This window comes from Camelina sativa, chromosome 11 (assembly GCF_000633955.1).
Source record: "Camelina sativa cultivar DH55 chromosome 11, Cs, whole genome shotgun sequence".
Taxonomy (NCBI): domain Eukaryota; kingdom Viridiplantae; phylum Streptophyta; class Magnoliopsida; order Brassicales; family Brassicaceae; genus Camelina; species Camelina sativa.
Genome location: NC_025695.1, coordinates 28,823,589 through 28,842,052, shown reverse-complemented (window position 1 = coordinate 28,842,052; position 18,464 = coordinate 28,823,589). Strand labels below are relative to the sequence as shown.

Genomic DNA, 18,464 nt, shown 5'->3' with positions numbered 1-18,464 from the left:
TACGGGTGACATTACTAGTTATACCTTACAAGAGTTTAAGAAAGGCATTAATTATTGTGACAGGAATATTCCTTCATGACTCATTTTATGCTTTTATGCTTTGCTGTAACAGATACATTAAAATGTAATCTGGTTCAAGTTGGTTTAATTGTTCTTTGGTCCGGTTTGTGGTCCAGAGTGACACTATGTAAGGCATTTGTTGCCATTTCAGGAAAACCTAATAAATGAGTGTTGTCTTTTATCCCTCTTATCTCTCTCTCTCTCTTCCATCATCATTTGCGGCGCTTAAGCTTGTTTCCATCATGAATCCAGTCCTTTGAGGTGATCCTTCTCATCATTTGATCATCTTTCAGTTCTGTTTTCACTATTCTTATAACTCACGGTGAGTTCCTAGAGTGGGTTTTACCTTGTGGCTAATTTACTGTTCCATTGGTATCAGAGCTTACTGATCTTTGGACCGACGCAACCATGGCTGACGCTACTCGTTTCCAAACTCTGAGCAAGCAGATCGATGACCAAAAGCAGACGACCGACGAGATTAAAACCCAAATCGCAGATATGGTGAAATCTCAGGTGGATTTGATCAAGTCTCAGTCTTCCCTAGAGTCTATGGTGAAAAAGCTGGTGATGCAAAACTCTGGGCAGTCAAGGGAGCTAACGAATCTCCGATGACGAGCTCCGGTGAGTTAACTGGGTCTTCACAATAACTGCGACCACCGGATCCGCCAGATCTATCGAACAAGTGTCTCACATCTTCTGGCAAACGGCCTATGGGAACAGACCGCGCACCTCCTCAACAAATGGCCCCAAATGGTTTGTCCACACGGTTAACCAAGGTTGGTTTTCCGATCTTTAACGGAAGCGCGTTGAGAGACTGGGTTTACCGATGCGAACAGTTCTTTCTTTTGGACCACACCCCAGCCGAAGGAAAGGTTCAGCTAGCCTCCATCTACATGGAAGGTAAAGCGATGCAGTGGCTACAAAACTACTTAAACAACCGTTTTGGTGTCTTCCCATCATGGTCCGACTTTATCATGGCTCTATCCAAGCGTTTTGCGGAGGCAAATGATGACCCGTTATCCGCCTTGGTAAGCATAAAGCAGGCTGGAGACTCAGTGGAGGACTTTCTAGAGAAGTTCGAGGATGCTCTGACCCGGTTGACTCTGCCGGACCAACATGCTTTGAGCATCTTCCTAACCAACCTCAACCCTCAGCTCGCTCTACATGTCCGCCAGTTCGAGGTAACCACTGTACCTGATGCTGCTCGGTTAGCTAAGCTCCATGAATCTTACCTATCCGTTAGCCAACACAAACAAAACCGAGCTCCCTTCAATCCATATCCCAAACAGAGCACCCCAAACCACTCAAAAAACCCAAACACCTCTCCCATATTACCTCTACCTGAAAACACTACCCCCAAACACTCACCCTACAGACCAAACACCTTTCCCAAACAACCAGATTAAATCCCGCGGAAATACACTTATCCTGAAATGCAAGAAAGAAGAGCCCACGGGCTATGTATGTTTTGTGATGAACCATACTCCCCAGGTCATCACCTAAAACATAAGAAATCACAAATCTTTGTGATAGAGGTTGAAGATGATGAGTGTCAGGAGGAAGAGGAGCTCATCACAAACCACCACGATGAACAAGCTGAGGAGATAGCTGAACCAGGACCAGTCATTTCCGTGAATGCGTTGAAAGGTACTGCACATTTCACTTGTATGATTATGAATGGTCATTATGGAAAAAGGAAGCTGCATATGCTGATAGATCCTGGAAGCACACACAATTTCCTCAGTCGGGCGGTCGCGAATGAAGTAGGATGCCTTTTGGAACCTACTAGGCCACTTACCGTGATCTCGGCTCTTGGTGGATCGATAATCTCCAAGAACAAATGCTCAGCTTTCTCGTGGAAGTTGCAAGGGTACACCTTCACCACAGAGGTCAGACCAATACCTCTAGACTGCTATGATCTAGTCCTTGGGGTTCAGTGGTTGGTTACTCTCGGACCTATTCTATGGGACTTCTTGAATCTGCGAATGGAGTTCAACTTGAGTGGGGTTAAGCACGTACTAGGAGGGACCAAGGTGAACTACAAGGAGGTTAAAGGGGGAAATTTGAACAAGATAATGGATCAGACTTCACAGATTGCCCTCCTGCAGGTTCAGTTGGTATCAGAATCTCCTGATCAACCTTCATTGCAGCCCGAAGCACTCCTCTCACATATTGCCACCCACCAATCAAACATGTCGGAGGACCCCTCTTTACAGTACCTGCTAGGTTCATTTCAAGACATCTTCGAGGAACCCTCTGAGCTACCTCCATTTCGAGAAGGGTTTGTTCACCAAATACCTCTATCAGCCGGTTCAAACCCAGTGAATCTCAGACCTTATCGTTACTCATCTTTACAAAAGGATGTTATTGATAAGATGGTAAAGGATATGATCTCTCAAGGAATCATACAGAGCAGCACAAGCCCCTATGCCTCTCCAATCGTATTGGTCAAGAAAAAGGACGGCACCTGGCACTTATGTATGGACTACCGCAGCCTCAACAAGCAGACAATTAAGGACAAGTATCCTATTCCACTGCTAGAGGACCTACTGGATGAGTTGGGAGGAGCCAAATACTTCTCCAAGCTGGACTTGCGAGCCGGTTTCCACCAGATCAGAATGTCCCCTGATGATGTGTACAAAACTGCATTTAAAACGCACGCAGGCCATTATGAATATCTTGTGATGTCATTCGGCCTCACAAATTCCCCCTGCACGTTCCAAGGCTTGATGAACCACACCTTTCAAGAGGTTATCCGGAAGTTCCTGTTAGTGTTCTTCGATGATATACTGATCTATAGACCTACCTGGGAACTGCATCTCCATCACTTGCAGCAGGTTTTCTTGATCTTGAGGGGTCAACAACTTTACTTAAAGCCATCAAAGTGCACGTTTGGTGCAACCATCATAGAGTATCTAGGACATTTCATATCGAGTGAGGGCGTGAGCACAGATCCTGGTAAGATTAAAGTGATAGAGCAATGGCCAACCCCGACGAATCAGAAACAGTTGAGGAGCTTCTTGGGTCTGGCAAACTACTATCGTCGCTTTATAAAGGGGTATGGAGTTATCACCAGAGCACTCACCAACCTGCTCAGGAGGGATGGGTTCCTTTGGAGTGAAGATGCTGACAAAGCCTTTCAAAATCTGAAAAAGGCCTTGACCACTTCACCGGTTCTGGCTCTTCCAGATTTCGAAAAGGATTTTGTTGTCGAAACTGACGCCTCTAACGTGGGTATTGGGGCGGTCCTTATGCAGGATAACCACCCAATATGTTTCATCAGCCGAGCACTGGGACCAAGACATCAAGCTTTGTCAGTTTACGAGAAGGAATTGCTTGCTGTTGTTCATGCGGTTCAAGTTTGGAATGCCTACCTTGCTCACCGTCCATTCATCATAAAAACGGACCAAAACAGCCTCAAGTTCCTCATGGACCAAAAGGTAACAACTCCATTCCAACACATGTGGCTCTATAAGTTGATGGGTTACACATTCGAGATTTAGTATAAGGCAGGAAAAGAAAACCACGCAGTTGATGCTCTGTCTCGTGTAACGGGGCTCAACTATTGCATATCACTCTATCCCAAGCACACGATGGTTTTTATGACTCTCTGATGCTCCTCTGGCAAACTGATACTCACCTAAGGAAGCTGATCTCTGAAATCAAGGTCAAACCATCATCTCACCCCAACTATACCTTCATAAACAACGATTTAAGGCGCAAGGAAAAGCTTGTGGTTGGTAATGACCCTGAGGTAAAGATGAAAATCTTCAGATGGTTGCACAATTCAGCTATAGGAGGGCATTCGGGCAGAGATGCAACACTGCACAGAGTGAAATCTTTGTTCTACTGGCCAAGAATGAGCCTCGAGGTCCAAAACTATGTACGAAACTGCAACATATGTCAGCGAAACAAGTATGACAACGCAGCTAAACCCGGCTTACTGAACCCTCTACCAATCCCTAAAGGTGTCTGGGAATCGGTTAGTCTGGACTTTGTGGAGGGCTTACCCCCCCCCCCCTCTTCTAGCAAGCATTGCATACTGGTAGTGGTGGACAGGTTGAGCAAGAACACCCATTTCCTTCCCATGTCTCATCCATATACAGCCTTGGACGTTGATCAAGTGTACTTGGATCAGGTATTTAAGCTTCATGGGATGCCTAAGGATATCACCAGCGACAGAGATCCCACTTTCCTGAGCGAAGTGTGGCGAGAGATGTTCAGAGTCCATGGCACAGACCTGCAATTCTCCACGTCGTACCATCCTCAAACCGACGGCCAAACAGAGATTACCAACAAAACACTGGAAACCTACCTTCGTTGTATGATCTCTGAGGCTCCTCAAACGTGGAGCAAGTGGCTCCCCCTGGCTGAATGGTGGTACAACACCACTTACCACACAACAATCCGCTCAACCCCATTTGAGATAGTGTACGGGCAACCACCGCCAATTCACCTCCCATACCTCTCGGGTGAAAGCTCATCTGTTGTGGTTGATCGTACCCTACAGAAACATGAGGAAGTGCTGAACATGCTAAAGTTTCACTTGCTCAGGGCACAGAACAGAATGAAACAGACAGCAGATTCTCAGCGGTCTGACAGAGAGTTTAAGCTGGGGGATTTTGTGTACCTGAAACTGCAACCAACCGCCAGAACTCCTTGAAGGCGAAGAATGTCCCTCACAAGCTGTCCCCGCGGTTCTACGGTCCTTTCAAGGTCATCGATAAAGTCGGCTCAGTCGCTTATAAGCTAAAGTTATCCTCTCAATCCGCTTATCCACGATGTCTTCCATGTTAGCCAGCTGAAGCTTTGTCCAAATCCTCCAACCGATGCACCAGTATTACCACAATACTTGCTGGACATTGGAAACGCTAAGGAACCCGAGGCTATCTTAGACAAGAAAATGATCAAGTACCAGAACAAAGCAGTCACTAAGGTTCTTGTCCACTGGAAAGGTTCAACGCCCGAAGCTGCTACATGGGAGTTCTACCAAGACTTCATAAACAAGTATCCAACATTTGATCCTTGAGGACAAGGATGCTGTGAAGAAGGGAGTATTGTGACATGAATATTCCTTCATGACTTATTTTATGCTTTTATGCTTTTATGCTTTGTTGTAACGGATATATTAAAATGTAATCTGGTTCAAGTTGGTTTAATTGTTCTTTGGTACCGGTTTGTGGTCTAGAGTGACACTATGTAAGGCACTTGTTGCCATTTCAGGAAAACCTAATAAATGAGTGTTGTGTTTTATCCCTCTTATCTCTCTCTCTCTCTTCCATCATCATTTACGGCGCTTAAGCTTGCTTCCATCACTGAATCCAGTCTTTTGAGGTGATCCTTCTCATCATTTGATCATCTTTCAGTTCTGTTTTCACTATTCTTAGAACTCACGGTGAGTACCTAGAGTGGGTTTTACCTTGTGGCTAATTTACTGTTTCAATTACCTTTATCCTCAAGTTATGTATAACATCATTGACAGTGAGAGTATCACTCGGTGATGATAATAGTTTGAGGGAATGATCCTTCCATTCATCTGCAAGCTTTTTAAGAAGAGCAACACTAGCTTCTATGTTCTTTTTATAGAGAATATCCCACTGCTTGAAGCAATCAACGTTTTCAGTCACACACCTGAAAGCGATTGTTGTAGCTTCCTTGGCAAGAAAAGGATTTCCTGTAACTACACCATCTCCAAATAATTTGAAGGAAAGAGTGAATATCTGTTTCACTGTGTTTCTTCCTGGTGCAAACGCTACATCCTTCAACAAGGGGTAAACTGTCCCAAACCTCTCTGTTTCCTGTGCGCACCATGCATGCTTGTGATCAGAATCGACAATCGCATCAAGGTGTTTGTTTTGTTTATATAAACTCCAATACTACTACTACTACTATTTACCTCTACTCTAGCGGATGACGCAGGGAATGTAAGCCGCATCAAGATCTCAAATGAATAAGGTGGAATCATCAGCTGATCTCTCTTCCTAACATCAGCTTCTTTTAGAAGTATGGTCCGAGCGTCTGGCTCTGACAAAATGCTGATTTAAAAAGAAAAACAAAATCAGATGGTTGTTACATTACATAGAGCAGAAGAGGGAGGGAGAGGGAGATGAAAAGAGAAGAAAAAAACTGGACTCACATCTCAACAAATCGGAGGATGAGATCCACTGACTGAGGGCTGTAGCCCTTGTTATTATCGGCTAGTGGTAACAAGTTATTCGCCCATGAATACAAGCCAGCAGATAAATCACCTTTGAAGTAAGCCTGTCACCATTGTACAGTTGAAGGAAAAATTAACAAAAAAACACAAATTTCAGACACACTCGTACGTGGTCCTCCTATCCTAGCTAGTTTACAAAAATTAAAAATAACCTGAGCCATCATCCAAACAAAAACCGGAAGCTTGTCCTCGCCATGATACCTAGGTCTGTCCCTCAGCATGGGCAAAAGATAAGTCAAAGCAAGAGGTTTACTACGCAACATGATCGCTAAAGCAACAAATGATGCCACCTACAAGTAGAAAACAATGGAGTACGTATAAGAGAAACTAAAGGGTAACCGAGTGAGTGAATACAACACTACACCGGCCGTACCATTCATGTCATTCAATCACAGAAAACAAAATAAACCACCTGAGAAGAACAAGTAGTAGTATGTGCAGCCCAATCAATGAGAAGTAGGCGATCAATCGCCCACATAACGAAAGTACAGTGTTTATTAGTTTGAAGTTGGTTGATCCAAGCGCCTGATGTTTCGTAGACATATTTAGGAATAAGAGATGATGAGACATCATGGGACCAAGGAAATTCCTTGAACACGTTCAACCATTGTGATGATACTTGGGGGAATGCTTTCTCGAGGTGAAAGTAAAAACTCCATAAAGCGGCATCCGGCACAGCCTGATAACCCAAACCAAGGACAAACAAGGACTAAATAAAATTGAAATTTTGATTTTTATTTTTGTGGGGTTTAGGGTTATCGATTTTAAAAAACCAATATGTACCACCGAGCAGAGAAAAGAAATTTCACATTACGTTTCCTTTGGCGAGGAAAGCCGCAAGATCTGAGGGAACGATCTTTGCCGCAGCTTCGGACAAAGACACTAACGCCTTTTTGGTTTCCTCCGCCACAGCTTCGGGACAAGAAGACACTAACACCGCCTCCTCCTCCGCCTTCGGATTAGATTTGATCGGAGAATCCATTAATTAGGTTTTCTCGCTTGACCGGGTCGCTTAAACACACAACAATTTTGACCGCAGCCTTTTCAAAATTTAGGCTTTTATATCATATCCAAAATAAATAAATTATTAATTTCGGAGATGGTTAATAAATTATTAAATTTCCTTTTTTTTTTTTTTTTGTAAATTTTCTATATAAAAAAAAAGAAATTAGTTTATATAAAAAGAAATACCAAACTCGGATGATGATGATTCCAAGTTAGTTACTCAGTCGAGGATTATGGGGAAGGGAAAGCGAGAAAACCTAATGGATCAATCGAATCCGAAGGCGGAGAAGGATGGGGAGGAGGAGGAAACCGAACCCCGAAAGGCGTTAAAGTCTTTGTCCGAAGCTATGGCTAAGCTGCGACAAAACCTAATGGATCTTCGAATCAAATCGAATCCGAAGGAGGAGGAGGAGGAGGAGGTGGTGTTAGAGTCTTCTTGTCCCGAAGCTGCGGCAGCGATCGGACCCTCACATCTTCCAATTTTGCCCGACGAAGTAGTAGAAGAAAACCCTAAACCCTAAACTCACAAAAAAAAATAAAAAAAAATAAATGAAACTCAATATTTTAGTCTTTGTTTTTTAACTAACAGGCAGCTACGACGACCGATAACGTCTTTGTCCGAAGCTGTGGCAAAGATCGTTCCCTCAGATCTTGCGGCTTTCCTCGCCGTAACATTGGTAAGTGCATGCAGGCTGCTTGTTTAATTTCGATAACCCTCCCTAAACCCAGTATTTAATCAAAACTTATTAAACTTACTCGATCTTGTTTGTTTGTTTAATAGGACGAGCATTGGCCTATTCCAACTAAGCAGATGTTGATATTCGTCGAATACTATGATGGTAAACTTTCCCAAGAATCATTCCGATGGGTCAAGATGTTCCAGGAGACTCCTTTATCCACGCTGATCCACGTGAGCGAGCTATATATAGTTTCTTATCAAGTCTATAGACGTTGGTTAATTAGTTTCTTGAAGCTGACCATATCTTGATTCTTCTTAATTAAATAAAATAGGTTCCGTTTTCTCAAATTCCTACATCTGTCTACGAATTATCAGTTGATTTTATCAACAAAGTTCCATGTGAAGCATCACTATGTGCCTATGTAATGTGGGCGTCTGATCTCATTCTCACTGAATGGCCTGGAGTTGTCAAAAAAGAACAAAACAATGCTATTGTTGGAATTTATATAAACAAAAAAAAACCTAGATGCATGCGCTTGTCGTTTCTGATCACAATCATGGTGCACACAGGCAACAAAGAGGTTTGAGGCAATCTATCCCTTGTTGAAGGAAGTAGCCCTTGCACCAGAGAGTGCGACAGGAAGCAATACAATGAAACAGATATTCACATTTTCATTGAGATTAGCTGGAGAAAGTGTTGGTAACAAACGAAAACCTTGAAATATTGAGTTTTCTACTTCCCTCTCTCTGTTTGCCAAATAGATTTGTAATGGATTACCGTTGTTACAGGAAACCCTTTTCTTGCCAAGGAAGCTCTAGCTATCGCTATCTGTTGTGTGACAAAAAACGTTGATTGCTTTAAGTACTGGGATAATCTCTATAAGAAGAACATAGTAGCTAGTGTTGCTCTTCTTAAAAAGCTTGTAGATGACTGGAAGGATCATTCCCTCACACTATCATCTTCACCAAGTGATACTCTCGCTGTCAAGCATACTATATATAGCTTCAGGATGAAGGTAATGTCTCTCTTTAGACTCGTATAAGCTATACCTAATTTCAATTTCACCCATATTTTCTTCTCTGACCTCACCTGCTATGTCTGTAGAACGAAAAAGCCATCATCGCTGAAGGAGTAGCCAATAGTATTATTTACAAAGAAGCTGACAAGTCCTGCAAGCTGATCTTGAGGAGACTCTCCCGTGGAAATGGCGGCCTCCAAATAGCACCCATTACCGCTATGGTTATAGCAGCTGTGGCAGCCGCTGCAGGAGCCGCAATTGCTCTATCTTCCTAGTAGCAAACATCTTAGCAAAATTGTAAAAATTGTATAGAACTCAAGAGAAGCATTCAAATGGCCATTTTAGGCTTTGAACCAGGAGAAGCTTTTATAAAAACAGTCTCAGCCGCCAGATGTTCTTAAGGTTCTCCAAAATCAGATCACTCCATAGAATGCAAGTTCTAGGGCCAATTGTAGACTGTATAAAGTAATTCACCAAGGCCGATGGAAACATTATTGTGATTCTAGATTCAAGATCACAAAGACAACAAGACTTTTTCTTATACTTATACCGCTAGTTAAGGCCAATGGAAACAGGATTACGATTCTAAGAGTAATCAATCTTCACCAAGACTTGAAAACTGATGAAACTCCATCAACTTAGGGGTGTAGCTTAGAAATATCACACTCTATCAACAATAACAAAGCGTACAGACAAGAGATATATACTTAACAGGATTTTGTGAATCCCAATTAATTTCTATATCTCCTAATACATGAAGTTACTTTCCTTGATTCCTCTAGCTAGTTTCACACAAATTGCAGCAATAACAATAGAATCTCTTCAATGATTCACACTTGCTTGCATTTAGGCACTCAAGGGAAGGGACTATAAACAATCGAAATGTGACACAGAGTTTTCATTTTTCTCTCTCCCACTGACATTTCGAGTCTCATTCCTGTAGATCAAACATTTGCAGACAGTGGGAATGACATTGGCTTTAATTGTTCAAAGCGCTCTACCTGTTTTACTCCTCAAGGAGGCTACGTGTATCGGAATCCATAGGAGCACATATATCCTTTGGCCGGATTCTTATTTTTGAAAAATATTGTTTTCAAAATAAAAATATTTGAAGTAGAACATAAATGTTTTAAATGTGTAAACATTTAAAAGAGAAGGTAAAGATGAGCTTAAACTCATGAAGAGAAAGATCTGAGTTTACTCTTTCATAGATGTTACAATACCTTCATGATCTTGGAACCATCAAGACGGTAACGAGTACGCTTTCCAACAATCTCAGCGGGGAAAGCAACATCTTCGAGCATTGCTTCATGAACAGAGGTTAGAGTCCTGTTACGTGGCCTCTGAACAGCAGCACCTTTCTTGGGAGGACGCATTATCCTTCTGAATGGGACGTAAATCACAACAACTTTGCGGTTTCCAGAGATATCCATGTGCCTGCAATGAGAAATCAAATTATTTTCCCTCTGTAAAACAGAATGCAACCATTAAATGAGAAGGGGAAGACACTAAATAGAGCAACAAACAAAGCCTAAGAGAAGATGAAAGTTTGTTAACAATCAATAATTCCACAAAGGAGGACAAAATTACAAACAAAGACATAAAAAGGTATTAGTTACCTGAGCAACTTGCTCCTCGCACTCTGTTGGTTCAGCATTCTTATCCTTCTTGATCTTGTTCTAAGCGGAGAACATCTTCACAGATCCTGAATTGCAAAGAAACAAAACAAGAAAAGGTCAGACTTTAGGCATAGGAGATTACTACTAACATAACAGGTGACCTTGTAATGTAAACTCAAGCACCCAGATACGAATCATTTCTACAAAATTCAGGAATACACATTTTAAAAGTCCATGAACGCAAACTGACAAGTAATAGTTTCAACCAAGGCTGAAGGCTTTCAATATCTAGAGAACAATCTATCAAGAAGACGTAAACACAAAATTTGTTCGATTCAATCATACTAGTCTACAGCAAAAGACAATGCTTGATAAACCACAGAGACTTAAAGTATATCTTAACCACAATAAGACAACGTTTCAGAAGACTAATCACAGAAGCTGAATTTTTATATCACCATTTTACAAAGCTCTAAGATTTTAGTAGAAAACATCAGCATTGCCTCTGAATCAATTTCAAATGTGATCCAAAAATTACGGTTTCTAGCCTAAGAAGACATAATTTTCAAAAATTAAAGAACCCTAATTTCCAAAATCAAAGAACACTAATTTCTAAATCCTTACTAAACAAAAATTGATACAAAAATAAAGACAAACATACCATGAAAAAGAGATTGGTGATTGAACATTTCTGAATTGGTGAAGGAAAGGCTCCGATTTGGTGGTCTCCGATTTCATCCAACCAAGTCGTCGATTAATTCACCGAGAGTCGCCGTTGAGATCTGCCATTGGTGGAGAGGCTGAGCTAACGGCCAAGAACAGACGAAGGGTGACCAAAAATCGAATCAATTTCGCAACCTTTGTCGCCGCTAGAGTTCACTGCAAGAGAGAAGAAGAAAAAAATTACATTTTTATCCTTATATATTAAAGATTACATCCAACCATTTTTTAGCACGTTTCTTATAGATTCTTAATTGCTATTTTTGATTTATTTTTAATCAGATTAAAGTTAAGAAACGTGACTAAAGTCCCCATCAGTTGATTTTATCAACATACTTCCATTTGAAACAACACTACGTGCCTTTGTACTGTGGGCGTCTGATCTCATTCTCACTGAATGGCCTGGAGTTGTCAAAATAGAACAAAACAATTCTAACAAATCTAAGGTAATTAAAACGGAACAATGCTGGAGTTGTCAATTTTGTGTCATTGATTGAATGGGTGTATTCACTCACTTAACTTTGTTTGTTTGACTGAGACTCCAATGTTTTGTTTTCTACTTGTAGGTGGCAACATTTGTTGCATTAGCCATGCTGTTGCGTTGTAAACCTGATGCTTTGACTACTGTTTTGCCAAACCTGAGGGAGACCCCTACTTATCAAGGCGAGGACAAGCTTCCCTTTATTATTTGGATGATGGCTCAGGTTCATGTCCTGTTATTATTATTATATTTGTGAACTAGCTAGGACTGTACCAGAAATTTGTGTTTTTCTTTAACTTTCCAACATTTATACAGGCCTCCCAAGGTGATTTATCTGCTGGCTTGTATTCATGGTCACGTAACTTGCTCCCACTAGTCGGTAAAAACAAGTGCTACAGCCCTCAGGCAATGGATCTCATCCTGCAATTTGTTGAGATGTGAGACCAGTTTTTTATGTCATCTCCCTCCCTCCTCTGCTGTATGTAACAACCATCTGATCTTGTTTATGCATCTAGGATTTTGTCGAATCCAGAGGCTCGGACCATACTTGTAAATGAAGCTGTTTGGGAGGGAGAGCGGCTGATTCCACCTTCGTCATTTGAGATCTTGGTGCAACATACATTTCCTGCTTCATCCGCTAGAGTAGAGGTAAGTGGTAGTAGTGTTGGAATTTAGATAAACAAAACAAACCCTTGATGCATGCTATTGTCGTCTCTGATCATAAACATGGTGCGCACAGGAAACAAAGAGGTTTGAGGCAATCTATTCCTTGTTGAAGGAAGTAGCCCTTGCACCAGAGAATGCGACAGGAAGCAACACAATGAAACAGATATTCACATTTTCATTGAGATTAGCTGGAGAAAGTGTTGGTAACAAACGAAAACCTTGAAATATTGAGTTTTCTACTTCCTGCTCTCTGTTTTCCAAATAGAGTTGTAATGGATTACCGTTGTTACAGAAAATCCTGTTCTAGGCAAGGAAGCTATAGCAATCGCTATCTGTTGTGTGACCAAAAATGTTGATTGCTTTAAGCACTGGGATAATCTCTATAAGGAGAACATAGTAGCTAGTGTTGCTCTTCTTAAAAAGCTTGTAGACGACTGGAAATATCATTCCCTCAAACTATCATCTTCACCAAGTGTTACTCTCGCTGTCAAGCATACTATATATAGCTTCAGGATGAAGGTAATGCCTCTCTTTAGACTCGTCTAAGCTATACCTAACTTCACCCATATTTTCGTCTCTGACCTCACCTGCTATGTATGTCTGTAGAACGAAAAAGCCATCATCACTGAAGGAGTAGACGATAGTTTTATTTACAAAGAAGCTGACAAGACCTGCGAACTGATCTCGAGGAGACTCTCCCGTGGAAATGGCGGCCTCCAAATAGCACCCATTACCGCTATGGTTATAGCAGCTGTGGCAGCCGCTGGAGGAGGTGTTGCAGGAGCCGCACTTGCTCGATCTTTCCAGTAGCACTTGCTCGATTTGCAACCATCTTACCAAAATTGTAAAAGTTGTATAGAACTCAAGACTCATTCAAACGGCCATTTAGGCTTAAATCAGGAGAAACTTTTATAAACCAGTCTCAGCCGCCAGATGTTTTTGAGGTTCTCCAAAATCAGATCACTCCATAGAATGCAAGTTCTAAGGCCAATTGTGTAGGCTGTATAAAGTAATTCACCAAGGTAGAAATTCCTCTAGTGTACACAAGCTAACATTTGCATTGGAACCACCCATGTAAACTCTTAAAAATTGGAGATTACGCACTTTTTCAAATGCTCGTGCACTTATAGACAACTCCCTGGTCTTGGACATATCAAAAGATATACCAATGACAGATTCGGCACTCTAACATGTACCCAAAAAAAATATTGGTTGATCAGTTTGTTATCAGTTATCACAATAAGCAAGACGTACCAAGTAAAATATATGTAAGAACTTACTGATCTATTTGCTAGACTGTACCAATTACACTCAGAACATCTTCGGCTTTTACTAAAAACTGACGCTTTCCTGGCTCGTTAGACTGTTCCACAACTTCCTGCCTACCCAATTTTTGGAGTAGATAGTGCATCATTACCTTCCCATTGGTAGATATATACACGAGAGCTTTATTGGCTAGGACCTTCAACCCATTTTTGACATCCAAGTTACTATCAGCAAGCATTGATGTCACATGATCAACATCCTCATTATTGAAGAAACACGCTATGTGGAGAAATACAGCTTGATGTTTCTTCAATAATTTTTGTCATATCCCACTCTTAATATGTCCTCAATTTTACTATCAAGAATAGTTTCTAGACTATATAATTGAAGTTCCCACTCTTCTTTGGTCTCAATTAGTCATGTATTCGTCCTCTCATATCCCACTCTCAAGAGCTTCTTTCATAGATGGAAATCCACATGGTAGATATAATTGATTTCATGTTCCTTAAAAATCTTCTCATCTTCTGTGGTAATGATGATCCGACTTCCGTGAACGAACCAAGACCAAGAAGGTTCTTTAGCCAATACCTCTAACTGCTTTTGATCATCTACATCATCAATAATGATAAGCACTCTTTGATATTGCAGCCAATCATCTTTGCATCATCACTTTCAAGGCATAACAAAGAGTTCAATTTAGTCAAGTGAGCTTCCATCCCCACCATCCCCTCAAAATCCCTTGAAGGGATAGAAAGGTTAAGTTTGTTTGAAACATATGTAGCAATCTTTTGGATCATCTCTGCTTCATCAACCCAAAAAAAAAATTAGAGCATCGCTTGTGAAAGATGATAAAAACACTAATTCATTCAATAAAGACATACCAATTAAGAGAGTGTTCGCCAGCAATGATTGCAACATGTGCCAAAGCTTCGGTCCATCTCAGCTTCACTTCCTCAGTTTTCCCTTGACAAATTTTCTCGAAAGCGCTTCCGAAGTCTCCCCTATGTATCCGTACATAGGAGGGATCAATTTCGTAAAAAATGGTCATCACAATCTGCCCAAAAGCTTCTTTGCACTTGAAGATTTCATCCAAACACCAGCTGGAAGAAGCATACTTCTTCGAGAGCAACACTCTGGATTCTCTAATCGATAGTACTAGCTCAGGCCCGATCGTGTGGCCTCTCTGGATCTCCTGATCATTGAAAGTGGTGATACCTTTGCTTGCGAAGTGATTGTGTAAGTGACTGAGAAACCCTTTGCGGACATCTGGACCATGGAAGCTCGTAAAGACTTGGTACCTCCTGATGCGAGACGAAGAAGAAGAAGAAGCCATGAGACAGAGAGAGATATTGAAGAAGGTATCTATTGAGATTAGGAACCGGTTTACTTCTGGTTCAATGTAATTAATTGGTTTGGTAGTTTGGTTATCTTACTATACTTGTATATAAGAGAATAGTTGTACATTTGTGGATAATTATCCGAGTAATTTCAGATAATCTTAACAAACTTTGGATTCTTTTCTCTCTCACGATCGATAATATGGTATCAAAGTTCATGGTTGGTCCAACAAGCAAATTCTCACCAAAATGGTTTCTCACATATATGACTTATATAAGTAGCATGTATTATTGTATTTTCGAGATATTGGGATAGATCCTTGGATAATATATATGTGATGTGGCAATTCTCCTCTCTTGAACTAGCTTTTGAGAGTGAGTTAGACCCACAGTTGGTTTTGGATAAAACTATCTACGGAGGAGAAAACAAGTCCCTTCGTTTGTACTTTTATATACAATTGAAGCAAAACGCGTAACGAAAGGACTGAAATTTCAAAGGACAAAAATACAAAAAAATGTTTCCCCCATAAGGTTTGAAATTTTTGTGTAATTCGGAAATTTCTCAGTTTTATTTCGTAAAGATTGCAGTTGAGATGAGCTCAGGCCTCAGAACTGACTCCATGAGAGAAGATCAGAGGAAGAAGAAGATAAAAAAGAAGCATACATTTTCCTCAAATTAGGGATTTAAAAACCCAATCCACTTTGTAAATTTTGGTTTGTAAACTAAACCGAAATTGTACAAGAAATACGGATTCATTAAGTAACATTTTTTTCCTTTGTCGTCGTCAACGTCAACTATTAAATTACTAACATTTAATTAAAATACCCTTCTTAAAGTATTCATTTTCGAGAATACCAATTTTTTTAACATTTTTATTTTTTTATCTTTTACATAATTCTAATATACTAAATTATTTTTTTTTTAATTAATTTTTTTTTAGGTTTAAGTTCTTTATTTTATATTTATTATATAGTTTTGATGAGGTAGGGTTTAATATTTGAAATTTAGGATTTATAATTTAGTCATTTAATTCATAGAAAACGAGTATTTTTTAAAATAAGTAACATGAAATGATATTATTGAAAAGTGACATATAAAAAATGATATTTTTGAAAATACCCCTTAAATTAATAACATTTAATTAATATTTTTTATCACATCATTTATGGTTATCTAATTCCATAGGAAGAAGGAAATCCTACCTCCATATGATTGATTCTCGCAATGTCTAATAATATTTTTCTTGTCATCCCACCTCATCATTACACAAGAAACACGCATTCAAATATTGAAAATCAAAAGAAGTGATTAACAAGCAAACAATAAATATAGCACCTGCTAGAACAAAATTAGTGAGAGTTTTAAGAGTAGTCTTTTGGTACAAGATCTAGCAAAAATTTGATAGATGAGAAGCAAACCGATTGCTATGGCGAGGTTGGTCAAAGCTATTGTCCAGGTATTCAGATATTGCTCAAAGAAAATGTACAAGACATAGTATGAAAAGACTTCGATCTGCATTAAGAAAGGCGTGCTTACTATATAAGAAGCATAGCATGCAGAAGAAAAAAGACACATGATGGATATGGACCATCCTCCTTCAAGCAAAGCCAGCTAATCTATTCTTTCTTACCGACTAAAATGGCTAAAGATTGTACTATTTTGGGTGTTCCAAGTTAACTTACAAGTAAGACAACGAATCCATGCAAGAAGTCGATTATAACCAAAGCCACCATTTGGAAGTAATACACCTGTAATGCACCAATACATATCCATTTGCAGGATACATCACCTGAAGACTGAAGCTAACCATAAGCACATGTTAATAAGAGGTTAAGCAATAACACTGCACGTCACCTCTCTTTTGCAGGGTGCCTTGACCTCATCCGTTCGGTCCTTTGGAGCATAGTTAGTTTTTGGATGAGTGCTTTTCGACTCCCACGGGAAGCCATTACCGAGCTGGACAGTTTATGTTCTGCGTTTTTATGGTCTGGTCCGACTCTGAATACTAATAAGGCAAAGTTACCCTGGGCTGTGGTGTGTCAACCGAAGTGTGAAGGTGGATTAGGACTGAGATCTTTGAAACAGACAAATGATGTAAGTTGTTTAAAGCTGATATGGCGTTTGGTCTCTGGGGGAGTATCATTATGGGTTCAATGGTCAAAACTGAATTTATTTAAAGAGGGTTGCTTTTGGTCGATACCGCCTGCATCACTATCTGGCTCCTGGATGTGGCGAAAATTGTTGAAATACAGAGATTTGGCAAAAACTTTTGTTAAGGTGGAAGTGCAGAGTGGAGCTCTTACGTCTTTCTGGTATGATAACTGGTCGGTGCACGGGCGATTGTTGGATAAAGTGGGTCCACGGGGTATGATTGATTTGGGTATCCGAGAACATATGACCCTCCATGCCGCATGGTACGAGAGACGGCGAAGGACTCACCGTAATCCCGTGTTGAATGACATTGAAGAAGTTTTGCATCAAGCGTATCAGTCTAGAACTCCTTCTCAGGCAGATCGTGTACTATGGTGCGGTAAAGGTGATGTTTATAAGGACACATTTTCTACAAAGGATACCTGGAACCATATACGCACAGCTTCAAATCAAGTTGCTTGGCATAAGGGTGTTTGGTTTGCTCATGCAACTCCGAAATATTCTTTTTGCGCATGGCTTGCAGTTCATAATCGGTTGTCGACGGGGGATCAAATGGTCACTTGGAGAAATGGAGGTGATGTAAGCTGTGTGTTCTGCTCTGTTCCGGTGGAGACAAGAGACCATTTGTTCTTTTCTTGTCCTTATACCGCTGCAGTTTGGTCTGGTATAGCACAAAATCTTTATATGACTCGTTTTACTACCTCTTGGTCACAGCTACTCGACATTATTTCTGGAACGCAAGCTGATCGGGTGTCCGGGTTCTTAACTAGATATACCTTTCAACTCACGGTGTACTCTGTCTGGCGGGAGCATAACGCAAGGCGCCATGGGGAGACTCCTACATCTGCGACAAGTCTTATTAGCTGGCTTGACAAGCAAATAAGAGCTCAACTTTTGGCCATTGAAAGACAGGGTGATCGACGCTATGCTATGGGTCTCCAGGCTTGGCTAGCTACCCGGTTTTGAGGAGATAGTTTCTTGGCTTTAATAACTTAGGGATTTTGTTAAAACAGTCTAAGTTTTATTCTTTCAAACAAAGCTGATGTAAAACGTTATTTTTTCTTTGAATATAATTTAACATTTTATTCCAAAAAAATAAAATAATAAATAAGGCAATAAGACCAACATCTCTAATGCATTGACCTTGTTGGTGATGAGTGCTAAGAATTACGAACAAATGAGTATGAGAACAATAAAGAATAAGATAGAATGAGAGAGAGATTCTCATGATAATGACCTAGTT

At 40.4% G+C, this 18,464-nt stretch overlaps 3 protein-coding genes across 4 annotated transcripts; 1 reads left to right on the top strand and 2 right to left on the bottom strand.

The window, feature by feature from the left end:
* Positions 4,869-11,516, bottom strand: LOC104724544 (40S ribosomal protein S7-3-like). 2 transcript variants are annotated; one of them, XR_002034352.1, is made up of 4 exons: positions 11,261-11,516; positions 10,600-10,685; positions 10,503-10,511; positions 4,869-4,880 (listed from the first exon to the last, which is right to left on the bottom strand). XR_002034352.1 is itself a non-coding variant. In XM_010443044.2 (3 exons), the coding sequence occupies exons 2-3, from the start codon at positions 10,635-10,637 to the stop codon at positions 10,195-10,197; spliced, it is 261 nt and encodes an 86-aa protein (XP_010441346.1). In that variant the 5' UTR covers positions 10,638-10,685; positions 11,261-11,495; the 3' UTR covers positions 9,954-10,194. The 2 variants fall into 2 exon arrangements, 1 of the variants encoding a protein (XP_010441346.1); XM_010443044.2 differs by lacking the exons at positions 4,869-4,880; positions 10,503-10,511 and adding an exon at positions 9,954-10,417 and having other exon boundaries at positions 11,261-11,495.
* Positions 11,622-13,651, top strand: LOC109127369 (the record flags this gene model as incomplete). Its single annotated transcript, XM_019231988.1, has 3 exons — positions 11,622-11,765; positions 11,886-12,023; positions 12,116-13,651. Coding segments are annotated over 3 exons (408 nt in total), but the record flags the coding sequence as incomplete, so codon positions are not given.
* On the bottom strand, positions 13,663-15,218 carry LOC104724542 (disease resistance protein ADR2-like). The gene is made up of 2 exons (XM_010443043.2): positions 14,614-15,218; positions 13,663-14,534 (listed from the first exon to the last, which is right to left on the bottom strand). The coding sequence occupies exons 1-2, from the start codon at positions 15,063-15,065 to the stop codon at positions 14,489-14,491; spliced, it is 498 nt and encodes a 165-aa protein (XP_010441345.1). The 5' UTR covers positions 15,066-15,218; the 3' UTR covers positions 13,663-14,488.